The 12,086-nt window shown below is 44.1% G+C and overlaps 1 protein-coding gene across 1 annotated transcript in view; it reads left to right on the plus strand.

Moving 5' to 3' along the window:
• Nucleotides 1–6,760: 6,760 nt before the first annotated feature.
• CUL5 (cullin 5) overlaps nucleotides 6,761–12,086 on the plus strand; it is a 104,837-nt gene continuing 99,511 nt past the window's right edge. The window contains 2 exon segments of the mRNA XM_015115606.3: nucleotides 6,761–7,188; nucleotides 7,191–7,217. Of these exon segments, the coding sequence (XP_014971092.1) occupies nucleotides 6,961–7,188; nucleotides 7,191–7,217 (255 nt within the window). The 5' untranslated portion in view covers nucleotides 6,761–6,960.

A 12,086-nucleotide genomic window follows, 5' to 3' on the forward strand; every position in this document is an offset into this window, starting at 1 on the left:
CCTCCCGGGCCGACGCCATTCTCCTGCCTCAGCCTCCCGAGTAGCTGGGACCACAGGCGCCCGCCTCCGCGCCCGGCTAATTTTTTGTATTTTTAGTAGAGACGGGGTTTCACCGTTTTAGCCAGGATGGTCTCGATCTCCTGACCTTGTGATCCACCCGCCTCAGCCTCCCAAAGTGCTGGGATTACAGACGTGAGCCACTGCGCCCGGCCTGGCTTCTACATTTCTTAACCTCCACTCTTCCAATGATTCTGTTCTCCACCTCAACTACTCTCTCTCTCTCTTTTTTTTTTTTTTTTTTTGAGACAGAGTCTCACTCTATTTCCCAGTCAGTGGGCAATGGTGCGATCTCAGCTCACTGCAACCCCCACCTCCTGGTTTCAAGTGATTCTCCTGCCTCAGCCTCCTGAGTAGCTGGGATTACAGGTTTGCACCACCATGCCCAGCTAATTTTTGTATTTTTAGTAGAGACAGGGTTTCACCATGATGGCCAGGCTGGTCTCCAACTCCTGGCCTCCAGTGATCCGCCCTCCTTGCCCTCCCAAAGTGCTGAGATTACAGGCACGAGCCACTGCGCCCAGCCAACTACTCTTTCCCTCTCAATCAGAGCGTAGCCCTTGTCACCACCTGTAACACTCCCAATAACCTAAACTCAATTTCATTCTCCAACTATCACCTCCTATATTTTCAGCCTAGTGCCTCTTGTATCTTGACTCTGACAATCCTTAGACTCCAATGTGAATGTATGGTACTTTGACCCTACTGTCTTTTCACTGTTCTTTGCCCTCCTAATTCAGCTTAAATCCAAGGGTCGATCATCATGCTCACTCTCTTGTATATATGCTCAATGCCCTCCATCATTCTCTCTCAGCAAAACCCCAACTTTGGTTACATCCAATTCTATGCCTGCACCCGAGTGGCTGAATATGTCTTTTGAATCAAACAAGTCCTGCCACTTAGGAGCTGTGAGACCTTGGGCACATTAATTAACCCTGGTGAATGTTAGTTTCCTTAGCTATGCTGAGAGATCTCAATTAAAATTTGGGATAACTAGTCTCAAGTTGGCACTTACGACTGCCCAGAAATCATTATACATTTCTCTTTCCTCTCCCACCATCATATAATAATTTCCCATCTTCTCCTCTTCTTTCTTCTTAAACCTCACATCATCCTCACTATCAGCTGATGACCTGGCTTCCAACTCCAATTAGAGAAGAGAAGCAATCAGAAGGGAACCTTCACTTCCAAGAGCCCATCTACTGTCTCGTGTCTATCCTACTAGTAGGTGTGACTGTCCATGGTGCTAAGCAAGGTGCACCTCTCCCTGTGAGTGCCCTAAGTGCTATCCTCTTTCCTTACCAAGAACATGGTTCGGGCAAATTTTCTCCTTTGTATCCTTTCCATCATCATTTTTCCCCTTCTAAATGATGGATCATTCACGTCAGCTACCTGACTCTTCCTTTTCTCAGGTGTGAAGTTTAAAAGATACTTAAGGCTGGGTGTCGTGGCTCATGCCTGTAATCTCAGCACTCAGGGAGGCTGAGGCGGGTGGATCATCTGAGCTCGTTTGAGACCAGCCTGACCAACATGGAGAAACCCCATCTCTACTAAAAATACAAAAGTAACCTGGCGTGGTGACAAATGCCTATAATCCCAGCTTCTCAGGAGGCTGAGGCAGGAGAATCGCTTGAACCCAGGAGGCAGAGGTGCACCTCTCCCTGTGAGGTTGCGGTGAGGCAAGATCACGCCATTACACTCCAGCCTGGGCAACAAGAGCAAAACACTGTCTCAAAAGAAACAAACAAACAAACAAAACATACTTAAAGTCTCCATAAGGAGGAATTAAATTCCTACATCAAATGTATTTATCTATGTAAACTGCATAGAACTGTGCCTGACATATGATCAAAAGCATTGTATGTGTTAGGTATTCTTATTACTACATTTACTGGGTGCTTACATGTATAATACATTTTTTTTTCTTTTTCTTTTTCTTTTTGAGATGGAGTCCTGCCCTCTCACCCAGGCTGGAGTGCAGTGGTACAATCTCAGCTCACTGCAACCTCCGACTCCCGGGTTCAAGCAATTCTCCTGCCTCAGCCTCCCCAGTAGCTGGGATTACAGGTGCCCACCACCACGCCCAGATAATTTTTGTATTTTTAGTAGAGATGGAGTTCCACCGTGTTGGCCAGGCTGGTCTTGAACTCCTGACCTCAGGGGATCTGCCTGCCTTGGCCTCCCAAAGTGCTGGGATTACAGGTGCAAGCCACTGTAATACATTATATTACAGATACAGACAAGGAAACTGTGACTCAGCAGGGTTAAGTAATGTACCCAATGTTTCGTAGCTCATAAATGGCAGGATCTGTTTGGTTCTAGAGCACACATTCTTAAGCATTCTATGATAAATTCTGGGCCATTGATGCACAAGAATTCTTGGCCATTAGTGCACAAGAAAAGTCACCTGGGATGCTTAGGGAAAAGGTAGATTTGGGGCCTCACTCCTGACCTGTAGACTCAGAATCTTCAGAGGGCAGAGCTTAGAAATCTGCTTTTAAAATAAGCACCCCAGGTTATTTTGATGTAAATGATCAGCCACATTTGAGAAACTCCCTTATGTATGTTTTACTGCATACACAGAAAACAAATGAGAAGAATAAAACAAATGGTTAAAAGCAGATATTTTAGGAGGTGGGAGAGAAAAGATTATAGAGAATTTTCATTTTGTAAGTTATTCTGGTTTAACATGATGGCTAAATTTTCTTTTTTTTTTTTTTTTTTTTTTTTTTTTGAGACGGAGTCATGCTCTGTCGCCCAGGCTGGAGTGCAGTGGCCGGATCTCAGCTCACTGCAAGCTCCGCCTCCCGGGTTCACGCCATTCTCCTGCCTCAGCCTCCCAAGCAGCTGGGACTACAGGCGCCCGCCACTTCGCCCGGCTAGTTTTTTGTATTTTTTAGTAGAGACGGGGTTTCACCGTGTTAGCCAGGATGGTCTCGATCTCCTGACCTCGTGATCCGCCCGTCTCGGCCTCCCAAAGTGCTGGGATTACAGGCTTGAGCCACCGCGCCCGGCCAAATTTTCTTAAATTAGCAGATTTTTTGTTTTTTTTTATAGACAGAATTTTGCTCTTTATTGCCCAGCCTGAATGCAATGGCACGATCTCGGCTGACCACAACCTCCCCTCCTGGGTTCAAGTGATTCTCTTGCCTCCGCCTCCTGAGTAGCCGGGATTACAGACATGCACCACCACGCCTGGCTAATTTTGTATTTTTAGTGGAGAAGGGGTTTCTCCCTGTTGGTCGGGCTGGTCTCGAACTCCCGACCTCAGGTGATCCTCCCACCTTGGCCTCCCAAAGTGCTGGGATTATAGCTGTGAGCCACCATGCCCAGTCAGCAGGTGATTTTTAAAAAGATTTTAAATAAATAAAAGTAAAATTATCCCATTTTCTACTACTCACAAACACTGGTAACATTTTGAATATTTTTTCCAGTTTATCAACTGTTCAGAGTAGGAAATAATACTGTAGCTTTCTTGACAAAGTTGGAATTACGGCACATATGTGCAATTTTGCATCCTATATTTTTACCTATTATATTCTGAGCATTTTCCCATGTAATTAATCACGTAAGAGGCTATGAAATATAAGAAGGAACGGTTGCTTTTTATATGTCTTATACAAATATAAGAAGAAACATATGCTCATTTCTACTTGCCAACATAATTTCACAAAGCCCCTCTTACAACTTAAAAGCTTTGACTTTTAAGGTCAAAGGTGAGGTATGGTGGCTCACAACTGTAATCCCAGCACTTTAGGAGGCTGAGGTGGGAGGATTGCTGGAGGCCAGGAATTCAAGACCAGCCTGGCCAATATGGTAAAACCCCGTTTCTACACAAAAATTAGCTGGGCGTGGTGGCTCATGTCTGTAATTCCAGCTATTCAGGCCGCTGAGGCGTGAGAATCGCTTGAACCTGGGAGGTGGGGGTTGCACCCCCACCTGCTAGAGTGAGTGGAGATCATGCCACCTCACTCTAGCCTGGGCGACAGAGCAAGACTCTGTCTCAAAAAGAAGAAGAAAAGAAAGTGTGAAAAAAATAGGCACAAAAATTTTTTTCAGTAATTTATATCATACTGCTGAGTGAAAACAAGTATATTAAAGAATATAAGTAGTACACCACGATTTGTGGGGAGAGAAAAAATAATACATATATGAATGCTGATACATGCACAGCATGTCCTAGGAATTCACAAGAAATGTAACCGTTGTCTATGAGAAGAAAGAACGGATGCCTGGGGGACTGTGGAGGAAGACAGGCCTATTTTTAAAAAATTGTCCCCAAATATTTAATTATGAAAAATTTTAAACATATAAATGAGCTGGTTTTACACAGGGACCACTAGCATATCCACCACCTAGACTCTATCATTAACATTTTATTATGCTTGCTGTATCTATCTATCTATATAGATGTATATATATATATTTTGAGACAGAGTTTCGCTCTTGTTGCCCAGGCTGAAGTGCAGTGGCGTGATCTTGGCTCACTGCAACCTCTGCCTCCTGGGTTCAAGTGATTCTTCTGCCTCAGCCTCCCAAGTAGCTGGGATTATAGGCATCTGCCACCATGCCCAGCTAATTGTTTGTATTTTTAGTAAAGACGAGGTTTCACCATGTTGGCCAGGCTGGTCTTGAACTCTTGATCTCAGGTGATCCACTGGCCTTGGCCTCCCAAAGCGCTGGGATTACAGGTATGAGCCACTGCACCCAGCCTGCTTTATCAATGTTTCTACCCAAGCATCAGTTCATCTTATTTTTTGATACATTTCCAAGTAAATTATAAATATAGATTCACTTACTCCTAAATTCTTCAGTATGGATAGCATTAAACTGAAATTTTGCTTACTATTTTCTCTTTTGAATTAAACGCATAAGTTTTTTTAAATTTTTAAATTTTTTTTTTTTTAGAGACAGCTATGTTGCACAGGCTGGTCTCGAACCCCTGGGCTCAAGTGATCTGCCTGCCTTCGCCTCCCAAAGTGCTGGGATTACAGGCCTGGGCCACTGTGCCTGGCTAAAATGCATAAATTTTAAGGGTATACTGGCTGAGTTTTGACAAGTGCATACACCTGAATAACTGAAGTTCCTACCACAATATAGAACATTACATCACCCCAGAAAGTGAAAGGCCTACTTTTGATTGTATTATTTTTAGCACCTTCTGAATTTTGTATTATGTGCCTGCGCTATTTTTAAGAAATAAATATTTAAGCATTTTAAATATTTAAACATTTTTATAACAGTGGGCCGATTCTAAATTGGATGAGAAAGAGTGACAACAGAAGGAGATGGCAGATAACAAGTGGTGGGGTCAATGGAACGGAGAACTTATTGAAGCCAGAGTTGTAGCAGTGGCGTTTCCAGAACAAGTGAGTTAGGAAAATTGGAATACTTCGGTTGACAGTGGGATGTTCAAATCAGACTCTCAAAAGTGTCTTAAGGTTCAGTTATAAAGTTCCTTTCATAAGCAAAGGGTGGAGATTAAGATACTAGTTTCCTTTCCCCTCCTACGCTCTCAAATGCACACTGTATTTTTTTGTTTGCAGTTTTTTGTCTTCTTCGCATTTTTTTTTTTTTTTTTTTTTTTGAGACGGAATCTCGCTCTGTCGCCCAGGCTGGAGTGCAATAGCACGATCTTGGCTCACTGCAATCTCCACCTTCAGGGTTCAAGCGATTCTCCTGCCTCAGTCTCCCGAGTAGCTGGGATTACGGGTGCTCGCCACCACGCCCAGCTAATTTTTGTATTTTTAGTAGAGACAGGCTTTCACCATGTTGGCCAGGCTGGTCTCGAACTCCTGACCTCGTTCAGGAGTTTGCCTCGGCCTCCCAAAGTGCTGGGATTATAGGCGTGAGCCACTGTGCCCGGCCTCTTCGCAGTATTTATCACAACTCCCACTAAGTGATATTTGACTTGTGTAACCATGCTTAACATTTGGCTACTTTATTAGGCCATAAACTCCAAGAGGGCAGAGGTCTTCTCTTTTATTTAATCCTGTATTTCCTGTGCCTAGTATATACAAGTGCTCAAACAAGTATTAACTACTTGACTGGATTCTTTAAGTAGGTGCATCCCTCTTCTCTGCTTTTAGTCCAGAGCTCGCTCTTATTTCTATGCATTATGGCCGTATGAAGGCTGTTTGTAAACTTGCATAATACAATACCAGGTATCCTGTAGGTTCTACACGTAAATTATATTCTCTCCTTGGCCAGTGGTTTGTGGTCTGAAGGGGTAAAACCTGGGGGCTTATAGTTTAGGATCTTCTAGGATACTGTGCCTTCAGAAAATCGAAGATTAATATTCATTACCTAAACAATCTTTTCTTTTTTCCCAAACTTTTTTGTAAAGATGAGGGTCTTGAACTGGCCTCAAGTGATCCTCCCCCTTCGGCTTCCCAAAGCGCTGAACAATATTTTATCTAAGTGCCAGGCATTCTTGAATATAAATATTAAGAGTCAATACGCTTGTGCACTCAACACATATTTACTGGGCGCATTCTATGCACCAATTATTGAAGACAGCTGTTTTAAGCACTTCACGGCAATGCAACTCCCTTAACACCGAGTCCGGGATGTGGGGAGGGGTGCGGGAAAACGCCAGGTCCCGCCAGCAGAGGGCGCGGTCCTGGCCTCGTTGCGGCCTTGGGACCCACCGAGGCTTCCAGGCTCCCACGCTCGCTCCCGAGCGCGTCCCCGCCCTCGCGTCACGTGACGCGGCCGCGGAACCTGAGCTGCGGGCCTAAGCCGAGCTAAATTCGTTGCGGGTGGCCGCGGAAGGTGCAACCACAAAAGCTAAGCCGAAGGAGTCGGGGAGGCTCGTGGAGTCGATGCTTCCTCTTCCAAGTCAGGTCGGCTCCCGTTACCTTCTCGGCAGCATTCGCCTTTCCCGTCTTCCTGAGCGCGTGCATGAGGTCTTTCGCGTGGGGAAGCTCTGGTGACCATGTAGGGGACAAGAGTGAGGAAGCTCCTGGTGCTTGGGACGAGGTCAGCGCTGTCGGCACGCTGCCCCAGCGCCCGCCACACCCCGGTGCGGGCCGGCGGGCCCTGGGCCCTGGTGGGAACTCCGGCCTCCGGTCAAGGCCTGGCCGGGAGCGCCACGAATTCTCGCGTCCTCTCGCGAGAGTCCAAGTTGAAGGAACATGGCGACGTCTAATCTGTTAAAGGTAAGACCCTCACTCCAGCTTGGGTTTTACTGTGTGGCGGCTGGGTTCGGCTCTTCGGGAAAGGCATGGTTCAGGTTCAGCTGCGAAATGTGGGAGTGTTCAGGGGTTGTCCACTGGCAGGGAAGCCGCGGTGGCAGCCGGCGAGGACCGGAACGCGGGTCTGTGGCCTTGGGGTCGACAGGCTCTGGTGGTCCCTCCTGCCGACTGGCCGCTGGGAGAAAAGCCTGACTGAGCGCTGGCGGGGAGCGGTGCTTTCAAGGGACCAGCTCTGGCCGGGAGCGGGAGATGAATGGTCGTGCGGTGTCCTGACCAGGTGGGCCGTTAGTACTGTTAGGTCTCAGTTTCTTGTAAAGCAGTGTCTAAGACGCATCAAAGGAAAAGCCAAGAAAATGCTGCCTAACAGGTTTCAGTGACTCGACCCCCCACTTCTTCCATTTCTGTTCTCGTTCTGTCTGCACGAAATTCCAAGTCAGACCAGCAGTGCCTCCCACTCCACCCCCCTTCCTCCCTTTTCTGCGTGTTACACCTTCCCTCCTAATTCTCCCATTCTTGAGTTCATCTTTTTCCTTTTTCTTAGGAAACTGCTTCCTAACCCCCACCCCCGTTACAGGGCACAACCAGATGACAACTGATGAAGCGATGCCATCGTTTTAGGGCGCAGGAAAGTTACCTTGTCAAAGACAATATTTAAAGTTAGTTTTATATAGCAAGGGAGATCTAGGCCCACAGGGGCAGATTCTCCACCAGTTAAAAAGTTTGGAGAAGAATGAGGAAGACTTGGAACTAGTCTGTTCTGTGTATGTGTCTGTAGTAGTTAATCATTTGCCTTAAAGTACGACAGAAATGGGGGTGTTGATTAGCTCAGGGAACATAATATTAATGGCAAAAACCGCAGTTACTTTTGCACCAGCCTAATACAAAGGATGAACCACCTCTTCCTCAGACCTCTCATGCCTTCAGGCAATGTGGATGAATACTAGAAAATAATACAAAAGAAAATGTACGGGAACCTAACCATCATATCTTCTTTAGACCACTGATATTTGATTGTCTAACAGATGGGACTGCCTCATAAAATGAAGAACAAATTTTACTAAGAGGTGGGAGTACTGTATATATCACCTTTTGAAAGGGAGAGGGGCCCTAGAATTAGACTCCCTGAATAGCCACCACTTAAAAGCGGTATGACTTTGGGCAAGTTTCCTTATGAGTAGGACAACATTATCAGTAGCACCTGTATCATAGGACCTTTGTGAAGATTAAATTAGTTAATGTATCTATAATGCTTAAAACCGTGCCTGGCACTTAATTAGTATAATACAATAAATTACTAGAACTACTCTCCCTCTTTCTTTAAGAAAACTAATTCAGGGGAATTGAGTAACCCATCCCACTCTGCTTTTCTCTTTTATAATGGTATAGCAAAATTCCCATGCTTTACTTCAGAAAGAAAATTTGTGGACTGGGCCCAGTGATCACTCACTCCTGTAATCTCAGCTCTTTGAGAGGCCAAGGTGGGAGGATTGTTTTAGATACATTAATCTTCACAGTGTTCCTACAATATAGGTGCTATTGATAATTCTGAGTTAGAGGTTATAGTTAACTATGATCGCGCCACTGCTGGTGTGAGACTGAATGGAAAAAAAAAAAAAGGAAAGAATATGTTTAATTTCTGAAGACTCCTGTTGCATCTGTATGGTGACATAAACAGTATCTATGCTATTCATTGAAATGTGTTTAAGAAGTAATTTTGTCCCTGATTCTGCAAAATTTTGACTTGTTGATTACCTGGATATAAAGCAAGGTCTTTTTCTCCCCAAAAATAACTCTCAGAAAAAAGTAAGTCACTGCTCTCTACTCCTTACAAAACCTCACAAACGATTGTTTGGAGGAGAAGCTACTTTGGTCCATATTAGTTAAGTACTTACCTGTGGAGGCGACTTTGCTTCAGATTAGTTAAGTACTTACCTTGTGGAAATTCTGAATCTACAGCCACAGCACAGACCTGTGAATGGAAAAACTGCCTGAATATACGGAAAATGGGTACTTAGGGTTTAGGTTTAAAAGCTCACAAGAATTTAAACAGTGTTTTAACTCGAACATTTACAAATAAAGGGGGAAAAAAAAACTAGTAAGTGACTCACTCTGGTGAACATGAAGACAGATGCCAATGATACATTGAGAAAAATTCAATAACATTGTCTTATGAAATGTTCATTAAGGGAAAATGCTGAATTTCTAAATGAATATTATTTTATATAGTAGATGATTTTAAAGATGTTTAAAGTAATAGACATTATAAATGAACATTTGGTTCTTTTATCTATATATATCCAAAAGTTTATGTATTCAAGTGGGCTAGAAAATCTTTTTCTATCCTCATTGGGAGGTGATGAGGGATTGCCTTACATAGTAGCCCCTGCCACCCGCTACCCACCATCCCCCACTTACCCCCAGGGAATATATTCCAAGACCCGTGTGGATACTTGAAACTGTGGACAGTACCAAATCCTATATATACTGTTTTTTCTGATCTGATTACCAAGAGGGCTGCTAAGTGACTAATGGGAGAGTAAGGTATACAACATGGATATACTGGATGGAGCCAGACTGTGGGAGATTTCAACACAGTGCTCAGAATGTGCAATTTAAAACCCGTTGTTTCTTTCTGGAATTTTTTTTGTCTAATATTTTCAGATCGTGGTTTACCACGTGTCACTGAAACTGGAAAGTGAGACCGAGGATGAGGATGGATGACTATTTGTACATTAAAAAGTAACTAATCATCAAGTGGGAAGACTGAAGTTTGTCTTTGGGAGAAATGTAGTGAGACCTCTGCAGGGTAGTTCTGTAACATAATTTGTAGGATTATTTAAATTCAAGGCTGGTGCTACCTTGAATAGAGACAGAACTGGCTGGAGAGTGGCTAAATTAGCCTCATACCCATTTTTGATGGGATTAATAACTTGGTTCATTAGAAAAATGCCTTTGACATTGTACAGTTAGATTTCACCAGAGCATTTTTGACAAAATTAGGTCCCATGGTCAAAATGGAGAAGTGTGGGCTTGATGAGACTACTATTAGAATTTGATTCATTATCAGTCAGACAACTATACCTGAAGGTATAATTCAGGTCATGAATGATAAGGATAATAAATCAGTCCTTGAAGGAGGCCTTTAGTGTTGTGCTGAAAGTATATGTCCTTACTTACTTTATCAGTAAGCTGAATAAAGTTAAGTTTATTGAATTTGTGGAGGACACAGAGTTCAAAGGGATAGCTAATATGTTTTGAAAGATTCAAAACTTCCTTTTTTTTTTTTTTCTTGGAGACAGGGGGCAGGGTCTTACTCCGATGCCAAGGCTGGAGTGCAATGGCACAATGACGGTTCACTGCAGCCTCAACTTCCTGGGCTCAGGTGATTCTCCCACCTCAGCCTCCTAGCTGGGACCAGCATGTCCTAGTGTGTACCAGCATGCCTGGCTAATTTTTTATGGAAACGAGGTTTCCCCGTGTTGTCCAGGCTGGTCTTGAACTCCTGGGCTCAAGCCATCTGCCAGCCTTGGCTTCCCAAAGTGCTGGGATTACAGGCTTGAGCCATCACACATAACTCAAAACTTTCTTGATGTGTAACTTAGAAATTAGAAGCCAATGTCATAAAAATCACCGGCTTTTCTTTCTTTTTAATTTTTTTTTTTTTTTTAAGATGGAGTCTTGCTCTGTTGCCAGGTTGGAGTTCAGTGGCGTGATCTTGGTTCACTGCAACCTCCACCTCCCGGGTTCAAGTGATTCTCCTACCTCAGCCTCCCAAGTAGCTGGGACTACAGGCACCCGCCACCACGTCCAGCTAATTTTTGTATTTTTAGTAGAGACGGTTTCACCATGTTGGCCAGGATGGTCTCCATCTCTTGACCTTATGATCCACCCGCCTCTATCTTCCAAAGTGCTGGGATTGTTGGCGTGAGCTATCATGTCCGGCTGCTTTTCTTTTTTAATATTGGAATTTGACTCTAATAATTTTATTGTCTGTTTAAAGCAAGCGGACTATTGCTGGATCTTAGAAGTCTTTCAGCTATGTAAAGATTTGTGTAGCACATTTTGACATATACAGTTATCAACTGCTTAGGGGTTTATATCTCTGAAAACCTTTCCATGTAACTACTTTATCTTTGTTGTTTTTCCTTAGAAAGTGTGTCTGTAGAACGTTCGTAGGGATCTGATATTATAATTTTATCTTCTGTTTCAGATTACTTTGAACATGTAATTGTGATTGTTCCTTTTCTTTTGCAATTACCATCTTGGCCCTTAGTGCTCATTTTTTTTGTTTCCAGTTCATTGTTGTACTCCAAACAGCAACTGTTTAAACCTTTTTTTGCTGAGCCTCACCACCCCTCCCCCCCCCTTTTGTTTTTTGAGACAGAGTCTCGCTTTGTCGCCCAGGCTAGAGTGCAGTGGCACTGTCTCGGCTCACTGCAGCCTCCCGGGTTCATGCCATTCTCCTGCCTCAGCCTCCCGAGTAGCTGAAACTACAGGCATCCGCCACCACGCCTGACTAATTTTTGTATTTTTAGTAGAGACGGGGTTTCACCGTGTTAGCCAGGATGGTCTCGATCTCCTGACCTCATGATCTGCCCGCCTCGACCTCCCAAAGTGTTGGGATTACAGGCGTGAGCCACTGCACCCGGCTCTCCTCTTAATTCTTAGCACGTTACTTTACCCAGCTATTTGAAGTGCCCTTAACTTCCTTGGTCGATACCACACATTTTTCTTGTTTCTCCCATATTCTCCTCTGTTCCATGCTACCTCCTAAAGTGTCTCCTTCTGCTTGTTCTTGTTCAGTCCTCGTCTTCCCCCCAGGACTTGGTGGTA

This window comes from Macaca mulatta, chromosome 14 (assembly GCF_049350105.2).
Source record: "Macaca mulatta isolate MMU2019108-1 chromosome 14, T2T-MMU8v2.0, whole genome shotgun sequence".
NCBI classification, from domain to species: Eukaryota; Metazoa; Chordata; class Mammalia; order Primates; family Cercopithecidae; genus Macaca; species Macaca mulatta.